At 43.7% G+C, this 11,594-nt stretch overlaps 1 protein-coding gene across 1 annotated transcript; it reads left to right on the forward strand.

Moving 5' to 3' along the window:
* The first annotated feature begins 739 nt into the window (after positions 1–739).
* On the forward strand, positions 740–6,393 carry klhl30 (kelch-like family member 30). The gene is made up of 7 exons (XM_056277666.1): positions 740–1,513; positions 1,665–1,803; positions 3,656–3,742; positions 4,031–4,186; positions 4,519–4,707; positions 4,928–5,073; positions 5,533–6,393. The coding sequence occupies exons 1-7, from the start codon at positions 740–742 to the stop codon at positions 5,779–5,781; spliced, it is 1,740 nt and encodes a 579-aa protein (XP_056133641.1). The 3' UTR covers positions 5,782–6,393.
* Positions 6,394–11,594: the final 5,201 nt, after the last annotated feature.

The raw sequence follows: 11,594 nt of genomic DNA on the forward strand, positions 1-11,594 counted from the left end.
GTTACATCATACCCGCAGAAAAACAAAATAAAAACTGAGCTCTGTCCCTAAGTAAACAAACAGTATGGTCCTTAGCGTGATATAATGGCATCTGAGTTCTCAGGGCAAATTATGGCAGACTTAAATCTGATCACTGAGGTGTATTTTCTAAGTTATTTAAGTTTAGAATTTGAAGTTTGTTTTCTTGGGCTCCCTGACAATCTTTAGATTTCTGCCATAGTCTACTGAAAGTTGATTTCAGTAATCATTTATAAATGCAACTCAGACTTAATGTCTCTTTCCTTGTTTGTTTGTTTGTTTGTTTTTCTTTCTTTCTTTCTTTGTTCATTTCTTTCTTTCTTTATCTTTTCTTTCTTTCCTTTTCTTTGTTTGCTTTCTTTCTTTCTTTCTTTCTTTCTTTCTTTCTTTCTTTCTTTCTTTCTTTCACTCACTATCTTACAGGCTGCATCAGATAACTATTTACAATTTCCTAAACTGTACTTCTATGCTGAACGTGATTCAATTGGATCAATAATGCCTGGTTAATGTAGGATTTTAAAGGACATATTCAGCGAAGGAAGCTCAACATAAATTATTTTGAAACTAATATTTTGGCATTTGACTGTCAACTCATTGCTAAAACACTTTGTGAATTTTGTTTTGAGAGTTATTTCCCCTGCGCTTAAAGTAACTACTCACTAACTTGTCAACGTTTCCTGTTAAAAGAGGACATAGCTTAAGGCCTGAACTAAATTTCATTATGGTACGCAATGTGGACGACTTGGACTTTTGCCTTTCCTCCCACCCCCAGAGCATCCTAGAGGGCCTACGCTCCCTCCGCTCTCACCCAAAACTGGTGGACATTACTTTGAGTGCGGGGGGGCGGGACTTCCCCTGTCACCGAAGCATCCTGGCTCTCTGTAGCACCTACTTCCACTCCATGTTTTCAGGGGACTTTGTGGAGAGCATTGCTGCACGTGTGGAGCTTCACGGTGTGGACCCAGATATTCTAAGCTGCCTGCTGGACTTTGCTTACACTGGCAAGCTGACAATTAACCAGGGCAATGTGGAAGAACTGATCTGCACCTCGAGTCAGCTGCAGTTCCAGACAGTACGGGCTGTATGTAGTAGATACCTCCAGCACCAGATTGATGCCACGAACTGCCTGGGAATCCTGGAGTTTGGGGAGATCCATGGCTGCCCAGAGGTGGTAGCCAAGGCATGGGCCTTCCTCTTGGAGAACATTGAAGCTGTGCAGCGGGGTGAGGAATTCTTGCTGTTGGTAAAGGAGAGGCTGGTGGCTTGTCTGTCCAATGAAGGTCTACAGACACGATCAGAGTGCACTCGGGTGGAGGCTGTCCTGACCTGGGTCAGGCACCACAAGGCGTCACGGCTCTGCCACCTTCCTGAGCTCTTTGCCCTAGCCCGGCTCTCCCTTCTCAGTCCAGACTACTTGGCTGACAACTTGCTGAAGAACGATCTCGTCCAGGCCTCCCCCAGCTGCAGGGAGGCTGTGGAAAAAGTTCACAAAGAGGTGAGTGAGTTCACATTTTACCCCGCCCTTTCTTTGCTCTTTTATCATTGTTTGCTCTATCTTAGTAGATCCCCACTAAAAATCTGATGACATTTTCTTTTTCCAGAAGATGGATTTGGCCCCTGGATATATTGACCAAGTCACCTCCCAGAGTCCACAGCCCAACCTGCAGGAGGTGCTGCTTGTAATGGGAGGTCGTTCTCTGGATGACTCAGACGATGAAGAGGAAGATGAGGACAGAGACCCAAGACTACTGCCCAGGAACTGTGCCTTCTACAACACGAAGACCCGTATGAGCCTCTCTTCCATATTCCTAAGTTTTCAATTTGAGGTTGTCTTTATTTATAAAATAGGAAATTTGAATTAAAATTAATTTGGAAAATGTAAAATCGAGAGCATCTGAACAAATGGGAAAGATAAAATAAAAAAATAAGAAAATTAGTTAATGTATAAGACAAAACACATGAGCCTGACAAATTTAGAGATTAAATCAGATATACGAGATTGCACAGATCATTTTTTGTTACTTGAAATGTTTAAAAAAAAAACGTCAGTGTGGGAAAAGAGAACAAAAGTGTCCAGATGAAGAGTCAGTCTTTACTCAAAATATGACCTTCATCATAATGTTGTAACATGGTTTGGGAATATGGCTCCTTAATAAATGGGACCCTTGGCTCTATTTCCTTTTAACAGGTAAAATGCCACCTTTGCTGGTAGGAAAGTGGAAATGAAGTTACAATGATTCCAAGGCAACATTTTTAATCAGCAATTCACTTTAAAGGGGACCTGTGTAATGAATCAGTGATGGCAATAATGTACCTTGCCCTCCCAGATCCATTCAAGATCCTAGGAACAGAGCTTTGGATCAATTAGATAAGCAGATTAGTATTGGCACTGCCCAAAATAAATAAATGACTGTAAGGCAATTTTGTTATGGCAAGAATGGGCCTTTTCATTTTCTTTTACATCACAGTCAGGTTATTTTGCTAAATTGGAAGACACATCACATTTCACCCCAGAGATTTCTGGACCTGGATTGGCTTGTGATTAAGTGAGAGTAGGAAGCAGATTGAGGAGAGCCTGGAGAGGGAGGTATGCACTAGAGGTATGCACTGGAGAGAAGAGGAATGAAAGTCAGTAGGAGCAAGACGGAATACATATGTGTGAATGAGAGGGAGGACAGCGGAATGATGAGGATGTAAGGAGTAGAGGTGACAAAGGTGGATGAGTTTAAATATTTGGGGTCAATTATTAAAAGTAAGGGGGAGTGTGGATGAGAGGTGAAGAAGAGGGTGCAGGCAGGGTGGAGTGGGTGGAGAAGAGTGTCAGGAGTGATTTGTGACAGAAGGGTACCAGCAAGAGGGAAAAGGAAGGTTTACAAGATGGTTGTGAGACCAACTGTGTTATATGGTTTGGAGACAGTGGCACTGACGAAAAGACAGGAGGCAGAGCTGGAGGTGGCAGAGTTGAAGATGCTAAGATTTTCATTGGGAGTGATGAAGGAGGACAGGATTAGGAACAAATATATTAGAGGGACCGCTCGGGTTGGACGGTTTGGAGACAAAGCAAGACGGGCAAAATTGAGATGGTTTGAACATGTGTGGAGGAGAGATGCTGGGTATATTGGGAGAAGGATGCTGAATATGGAGCTGCCAGGCAATAGAAAAAGAGGAAGGCCAAAGAGGAGGTTTATGGATGTAGTGAGGGAGGACATGCAGATGGCTGGTTTGACAGAGGAAGATGCAGAGAACAGGAACAAATGGAAATGGATGATCCTCTGTGGAGACCCCTAACGTAAACAGCCGAAAGAAGAAAATTGGCTTGTGACTACACAGTCCACAATTGTCAAACCCAGCTCAGGTTATTTGGAGTTACAACTGTTATGCCCCATTGACCAATGGTTTACCTTTGTATGTACTCAAATTAGCAAAACTTGCTGACCAACCAACTTTTGATGTCACTGACACAAGCCTCATTGACATCTTTGGGCCTTTGCCTGGTTTCAGTTATACAGCTTTGCCATCTACATATCTGTGACAATTGTCCGTTTATCCATGATCACTTTACTCTTTTTGTGATTTTTTTTCCTTTGCTGAATTGGTAATTCTCTATAAATTCATAAATATTTTCTCTTATCCCCAGAGCAGTGGTATCAGCTGCCTAATTTTCCCAACCCAAACAAGTGGGGATACTCTATGGTTTCACTGAATAATGATGTCTACGTCACAGGTAGTGTGTGTGTGTGTGTGTGTGTGTGTGTGTGTGTGTGTGTGTGTGTGTGTGTGTGTGTGTGTGTGTGTGTGTGTGTGTGTGTGTGTGTGCAAGTGCGTGCGCCTGTGAGTTGAATATGTGTGTCGCATGTGTGAGTGTGCATAGCTTTTCAGAGCACCAAGACTTTATGTGAATATGTGGGCAAAGCAAAAATTGTAATAAAAAATAGCTGTGAGGCTAATTTCTGTGGTGTGAAAGCTCATGTATTTTCAGACAGTTTACAAAGTACTATTGCCTGTCTCACAGGGGGCTCACGAGGTTCAAACACCAACACCTGGTCAACCACAGAGACCTGGAAGTACATCACTCGAGAGGGGAGATGGGTAACTGTGGCTCCCATGCTCCGACCTCGAACTAACCACGCATCAGCAACGCTGAATGGAGAGATTTACGTCATCGGAGGCAAGAAAATAAATACAGTCTGGCATGTGGTGTCTTAAACCTGCAGTGGAATAGAGCACTGTGACGAAGTCTCCAGACCAATCTGTACTTTCGACTGCCTTGCTGGGGTCTTCCATCCACTACTTCAACAAGATGTATTTTATGAATTTGCTCAGGTTTTCCATTGTGCATGAATCTGTTCAAATATTACCAGTTTCTGAGAGCAGAACGGTAATTTTAGCAGGTGTGTTGTTCTAGCTGTTGATACTAGCTACACAGTATGCAATGATTAGTGTTTGACGATCTTTAAACCAGACTTAAAACTCACTCTGAATTGTATTTTCTTTCCTAAGGTACAACATTGAGCTATGTTGAGGTTGAACACTATGACCCTTACAACGACACCTGGGCCCTTACATGCCCCGCCTTGAGATATGTTACTAACTTCACTGCCACTGCATGCCATGGAAAGCTCTACCTGATTGGCTCATGTGCAGTGAAGTATAATGCATTGACCATGCAATGCTACAACCCTGTCATAGGTGGTTATCATCTGCAGCACCTTCTACTCAAACAATTTTTACATTGACTTACTACTTTAATATAAGTACATCAGCTGATGTACAGCACCAATGGCTGTTCTCTTCTACACTGTTCTCTTTTTCTCATTGAAAATAACCATAATAAAGACTTTTTGTTCTTTCCTGCATTTATCCCATCATCGATTTAATCTCTTCTCTCTTAATTGCTTATCATTTGCAGATGGTTGGAGCATAATTTGCTCACCCTTCATTCCTAAGTACCTCTCCTCACCTCGTGCTGTTTCTGTGGATGGAATCATTTATTTGATTGCTGACAACACAAAAAAAGTTTATTCTTATGACCCTGATGCAAACATGTGGCAGAAGGTGGGCTTCAGAAATACATAGACTGAAAGAAAGTGCTTTTTTTGACTGACTGATGATAATGAAACAAGCCAGACAGCGATTTGTTTTCATTTATTATTGTTGCAGTCAAATTCTCAACTCCACTGAGACTAAGTCACATGTTTACTAAGAAATGGTTAATAGTTAATAAAGAAGTCATATAACATTGATATTTTATCATTTTGTTTTTACATTCTCAACTACTCTGAATTTAAATGTGAATATGTACATTGACTTGTGACTCATTGATACTATTGCAATTTTCAATGTTTCAAGATGCTCTAACAAGGCCAAACAATGCATTGTTTATGTTTTTGGATACAAATTTGATTGCTGTTCTGCAAAAAACATCTTTACACAGCCTTGTGGTACTAATTTACAGGTATTTCTTACTATAGTTGCATTCTTTGTCATATAAACTTTGATCCGCCCTCCCTCCAGATTCAGTTTCTCCACATGCTCCATGAGAATGGAGGACTGGTGGTGCTGGATGGGCTGCTGTTTGTCACAGGAGGCCATTGGAAGGGTATGGAGGGTGATTATGGAGTGGAAATGGAGATGTACGACCAGGCATCCAACACCTGGAAGGTGGAGGGCTCCCTGCCAAGACTTTGGTTCTACAGTGGGACTTGTGCTATCTTCCTTGACCCAGCCCAGTGGCCGGAGCCTTTCCCCATAGATGCAACTTAAACACATTGCTCTTGACTGAAATCAGGGTCTCTGTGCACACAGACAGTCATTTGTTACAATGCATATGGAATGCTAATCACATGATTGTAGGGATTTGGCTGTACCCTAGAATAGCATGTAACTTGATCCTCAGGTATCCTGTTGTTTTTAGGACCCTTTTGGCTGCTCATGGCATGCTTATTTTCATTAGAGGTCATGTGTTTACCTTAAAACATTGTTTACTTCTATTCTATAGTTTCTGCCAGTTGAATCAGTGTCTTTGTAGAAAATATTCTAAAAACTGTTTGATTGTCAATAACTTCCAGAATGTATGATTGCCTCTGTAGTTATTGTTGATGCTGCTGTTGTTGCTCTGAAAAAAAGCATGACAAAGCTGTTGTTCATGTTAAGCAGTTTTTTTGTTTTTTTTTGTTTTTTGTTTCATTCCAACAGCCGAAAAATATCCATTTGTACAACCTAGTCCAGGGGTCCCCAACCTTTTTTGCACAGCGGACCGGTTTAATATTGACAATATTCTGGCGGACCGAGGGAGGGGCGGGGGTGAGTTAATAATGACCGGACTATAGGTTAGGCTTATGAGTCAATAGTATCACAACATTTAAAGTAAAATTCTGATATTAAACACACAGCGCATATTTTCCTCGCATTAACTTAACATACATATAACATTGCAACTTACCACTATCACTGAATCAGTGGGAGCCCTGGGCTTGTTTCCCTGCAGCAAGACGGTCCAATCGAGGGGTGATGGGAGACAGCGACACCCGAAGGGTGTTTGTTATGTCCAGTCTATTCAGCAATTTTGTTTTCGTTGCGTTCATTGCAGAAAACCCCGCTTCACAGGGGAATGATGTTGGAAATGGAAGCAAAGTTTCCAGTGCTTTTGTGGCTATCTAAGGATATTCAGCCTTGACTTGGATCCAGAATGTCGGCAGAGATGTTACGTCAAACATACTTCTCAGCCCACTGTCATTTTTAAGCTCGAGGAGTTGATCTTCTTCCCATGCTGACATGGACGATTCGCCGGGGACATTCACAAATGGGTCACGGATCTATTCCTTTACATTTCTTGGGTCATCTGTGGTTGGGAAGTAACACTCAAATTCTGTTGACAGCGAAGGTTGTTCTCCCAGCTGGGAGAAGGATGGTGCAGCCTCAGTCTCCCAACATCCCAGCTAATGTTTGGAACATGTCAAATATGCCCCTGTCCACTCGCGGTCCCCACAGTTCCAGCTGGCTTTGCATGCAGACACTTACTCTGCCAACTTGAAGACAGTTGTCATTCTCCCCTGAAGTGACAAATTGAGTTCACTGAGGAGGTTGAAGTTGTCACACAGATAAGCAAGTTTTGTTACCCACTCCTCGTCACTGAAGTGTGCTGCCAATGGTGACTTTTTTTTTTCCCGGAAACAAATCTGTAGCGGGCGACACGGTGGCGCAATGGTTAGCGTGGTCGCCTCACAGCAAGAAGGTCCTGGGTTTGAGCCCCGGGGTAGTCCAACCTTGGGGGGTCATCCCGGGTCGTCCCCTGTGTGGAGTTTGCGTGTTCTCCACATGTCTGCGTGGGTTTCCTCTGGGTGCTCCGGTTTCCTCCCACAGTCCAAAGACATGTAGGTCAGGTGAATTGTCCCTAGGTGTGAATATGTGTGTGTATCGACCCTGAGATGGTCTGGCAGCCTGTCCAGGGTGTTTCCCCGTCTGCCGCCCAATGACTGCTGGGGTAGGCTCCAGCATCCCCACGACCCTGAGAGCAGGATAAGAGGTTTCGATAATGGATGGATGGATCTCTGTAGCAGCTCTCTTAACTCAAAAACCCTGGCCAGGGATCTCCCCCTTGATAACCACCTGACTTCAGTGTGTAAGAGAAGGCATCTGTGCTCTGCATCCATTTCCTCACAAAGCCGCTGAGACATGAGTTAAGGGCGTGTGCTTTGATGTGAGTGATAATTTTCATAACATCACTCAATACGCTGTTCAGATCAGGTGACATTTTTAGGCTTGCTAGCATTTCTCTGTGTATCACACAGCGTGATACACAGAGAAATGCTGTGAAAGAGGAGTGTTCCTGGGCTACAGGTAGGGTTGCCAACTCCTTGAAATGGAAATAGGAACAGGGGAAAGGGACAGGGGTTGGATGGACAGGGCAGCGCGGCCATAACAAATATAATGTGCCTTACACTATACACACACACACACACACACACACACACACACACACACATATATATTTCATATATAATAAGGAACGATTCCTTCTTTTAAGGAACAGCTGGCAACCCTAGCTACAGGTAGGTAAGGTTCACTAGGCCTGGGCTACAGGTAAGCGCTGGTATCTATTGTTTGCCTGCATAAATGGGTATTTTAAAATATGTCAAAGGCCTATCACTGTTAGATTTTATATGAGATAGCTGTTATACATGTTTTTTATGCAACAGAGCTGACTTTTGTTTAAAAATGGAAGTTGGAAAAGTGCCATTTGATATTTTATTGCATTGTACGGTTGCGCTAGCTAAACAATGTATTGGTTAACATGATAAAATGTTAGTACGCTAAGTAGGCTAATACTTTGTTCATTAATGATATTTTTCATATGGATTGAGCATTTCTTTGAATGTTTTGTTTATTTTTGTGGTTTCAGAAACTTACGAGTTCCGTTTTGGGTTACAAGCTGCTTGTATGCTGCAAGTGGTGCTGTACCTATACAAGAAAGCTAATAAATGCAGCAAACCTGCTCTGCCTCAACCGCCATCAGGACTCCTGTCTCCCGTCTGCACAACTGTCTTCTCCCTCCGTCCGCCCTGGAGTCAATACTACTACTTCTACTACTACTACTACTACTTTCAGCTGCTTATGTTAGGGGTCGCCACAGCAGATCGTCCGTTTCCATTTCTTCCTGTCTTCTGTATCTTCCTCTGTCACACCAGCCACCTTCATGTCTTCTCTCACCACATCCATAAACCTCCTCTTTGGCCTTCCTCTTTTCCTCTTCCCTGGCAGCTCCATACTCAGCATCCTTCTCCCAACATACCCAGCATCTCTCCTCCACACATGTCCAAGCCATCTCAATCTTGTCTGTCTTGCTTTGTCTCCAAACTGTCCAACTTGAGCAGTCCCTCTAATATAAATGTTCCTAATCCTCTCCTTCTTCGTCACTCCCAGTGAAAATCTTAGCATCTTCAACTATGCCACCTCCAGCTCCGCCTCCTGTCTTTTCGTCAGTGCCACTGTCTCCAAACCATATAACATAGCTGGTCTCACAACCATCTTGTAAACCTTACCTTTAACTCTTGCTGGTACCCTTCTGTCGCAAATCCCTCCCTGGAGTCAATATATATTAAACAAATAACACAACACAGAAACTGTTCAAGGGGTGTGCGGGCTGGCAGACAGAAGAATAGGGTTACATCTTTGGCATTCAGGAGCAATCTCTTTGACTCAGGTAGTGAAACTAGACAGCCGTCCGGTCATAGCTGCAGTTCCATCTGTGCATATTCCAACACAGAACTACCAGTCCAGTTTGCCTGACATGTAGTCATCCAAAGACTTGAACAGTTCTGCCCCAGTTGTCTTAATTAGTAGTGACAGAGCACACAACATATCCTCATGCACATTGTCTTGAAATACACTATATGGACAAAAGTATTGGGACAGACTTCTTAATAAGTGAATTCAGTTGTTTCATTCAGACCCATTGCTACAGGTGTATAAAATCAAGCAGCTAGCCATGCAGTCTGCATTTACAAACATTTGTGAAAGAATGGGTCGTTCTGAAGAGCTCAGTGAATTCAAGCGTGGTACTATCATAGGATGCCACCTTTGCAATAAGTCAGTCCGTGAAATTTCTTCCCTGCTAGATATTCCACGGTCAACTGTAAGTGGTATTATTGAAAAGTGGAAGCATTTAGGAACAACAGAAACTCAGCCACAAAGTGGCAGACCATGTAAAGTCACATAGAGGGGTCAACGAGCACTGAGGCACATACAGCGTAAAAGTCGCCAAGGCTCTGTTGACTCAATAACTGTGGAGTTCCAAACTTCCTCTGGCGTTAACATCAGCAGGGAGCTTCATGGAATGGGTTTCCATGGCCGAGCAGCTGCATGTAAGCCTTACATTACCAAGCACAATGCCAAGCACTGGATGGAGTGGTGTAAAGCATGCTGTCACTGGACTCTGGAGCAGTGGAAACGTGTTCTGTGGAGTGACAAATCATGCTTCTCTGTCTGGCAGTTTGATGGACGAGTCTGGGTTTGGCGGATGCCAGGAGAACGTTACCTGCCTGACTGCACTGTGCCAACTGTAAAGTTTGGTGGAGGAGGGATAATGGTATGGGGTTGTTTTTCAGGGGTTGGGCTAGGCCCCTTAGTTCCAGTGAAGGAAGACATTTTGGACAATTCTATGCTTCCAACTTTGTGGAAACAGTTTGGGGAGGGCCCTTTTCTGTTCCAGCATGACTGTGCCCCAGTGCACAAAGCAAGGTCCATTAAGACATGGTTGGGTGAGTTTGGTGTGGAAGAACTTGACTGGCCCACACAGAGTCCTGACCTCAACCCCATCAAACACCTTTGGGGTGAACTAGAATGGAGATTGCGAGCCAGGTCTTCTTGTCCAACATCAGTGCCTGACCTCACAAATGTTCTTCTGGATGAATGGGCAAAAATTCCCACAGACACACTCCAAAATCTTGTGGGAAGCCTTCCCAGAAGAGTGGAAGATGTTATAGCTGCAAAGGGGGGACCAACTCCATATTAATGCCCGATGGATTTAGAATGGGATGTCATAAAAGCTCCTGTAGGTGTAATGACCGGGTGTCCCAATACTTTTGTACATATAGTGTATATATTGCACATAAACCAGCAGTATTGCCTTGTTGTCGACATCGGTAGACTCATCGACCTGGATAGCACACCATGGTGACTCATTAAGCCGCTCCAACAGCTGTGCTTCTATGCCCTCAGCTATTTCTTCAATTCTCCTTGAAACTGTGGTAGCTGAAAGAGGAACCTTTGCCACCTTGTTAGCTGCAGGCTGCAGCTTCCCCCAACAGTTCACGGCACATGTCCTTGGCAGCAGGCAGAATCAAGGCTCATATTGCTAGTCATATTGCGAGTCATATTGCTAGTCGTATTGCTAAGGCTAAGAAGCTTTAGCAATACGACTAGCCACTAAGTAGCCTTAGCATTAGCAACATGACTAGCCGCTAAGTATGACGCTGTCAGAGCAGCAGCATTTGTAGAGGTGCTGGCTCTCAGCACGCGCTCCTGTCTTGCTTGCTTGCGTTGTTTTCGCTCAAAGAACTCCATGGGTTTGTCTTGAAGTGCAGGGTGTTTGGACTCAGGGTGCCGAAACAGTTTTGAGAGCTTCATTGCCTCATCAGACAGCTTGTCTCCACATATCACACACAGGGAGCTCGGAGTATGCCAGTCACCGGTCGCAATAAAGCCATATTTTAGGTACGACTCGTCGTATTTCCTATTGGAGGAAGCTTTCCTCTTTTTTTTTCTGTCTCGGCCTCTGCCTTCTCTGCATTATCATCATCATTAGACCTTTTATCTCCCCTACCTCTTCCGAAGAAACTCTCAAGCGACGTTTGTTTCTCACCAGTACGCATGGTAGCTAACTAGCTGCTAGTAGCGAGTGCGTCTCTAAATTATTAAGTTAGTGACCATTGGTCTGCCGAATGCCACGTGAATGAGTGATAAAATTACATCATTGTACACACTTCAGGTATCCATTTCAAATTAAAAGCCCTCTAGCATTACACGATCCGGGCTTTTATTTGAATATTGTATATCATATCGTTTCCTTGCGGCCC

This window comes from Lampris incognitus, chromosome 3 (genome assembly GCF_029633865.1).
Source record: "Lampris incognitus isolate fLamInc1 chromosome 3, fLamInc1.hap2, whole genome shotgun sequence".
Lineage (NCBI taxonomy): Eukaryota > Metazoa > Chordata > Actinopteri > Lampriformes > Lampridae > Lampris > Lampris incognitus.

Excerpts from the sequence above, each read along its gene's own strand:
- klhl30 (XM_056277666.1), top strand. The coding sequence starts at position 740 with ATGGTACGCAATGTGGACGACTTGGACTTTTGCCTTTCCTCCCACCCC. Across the intron at positions 1,804-3,655 it reads CTTCTACAACACGAAGACCC|AGCAGTGGTATCAGCTGCCT; the intron begins GTATGAGCCTCT and ends TCTTATCCCCAG. Across the intron at positions 4,187-4,518 it reads AGAGATTTACGTCATCGGAG|GTACAACATTGAGCTATGTT; the intron begins GCAAGAAAATAA and ends TTCTTTCCTAAG.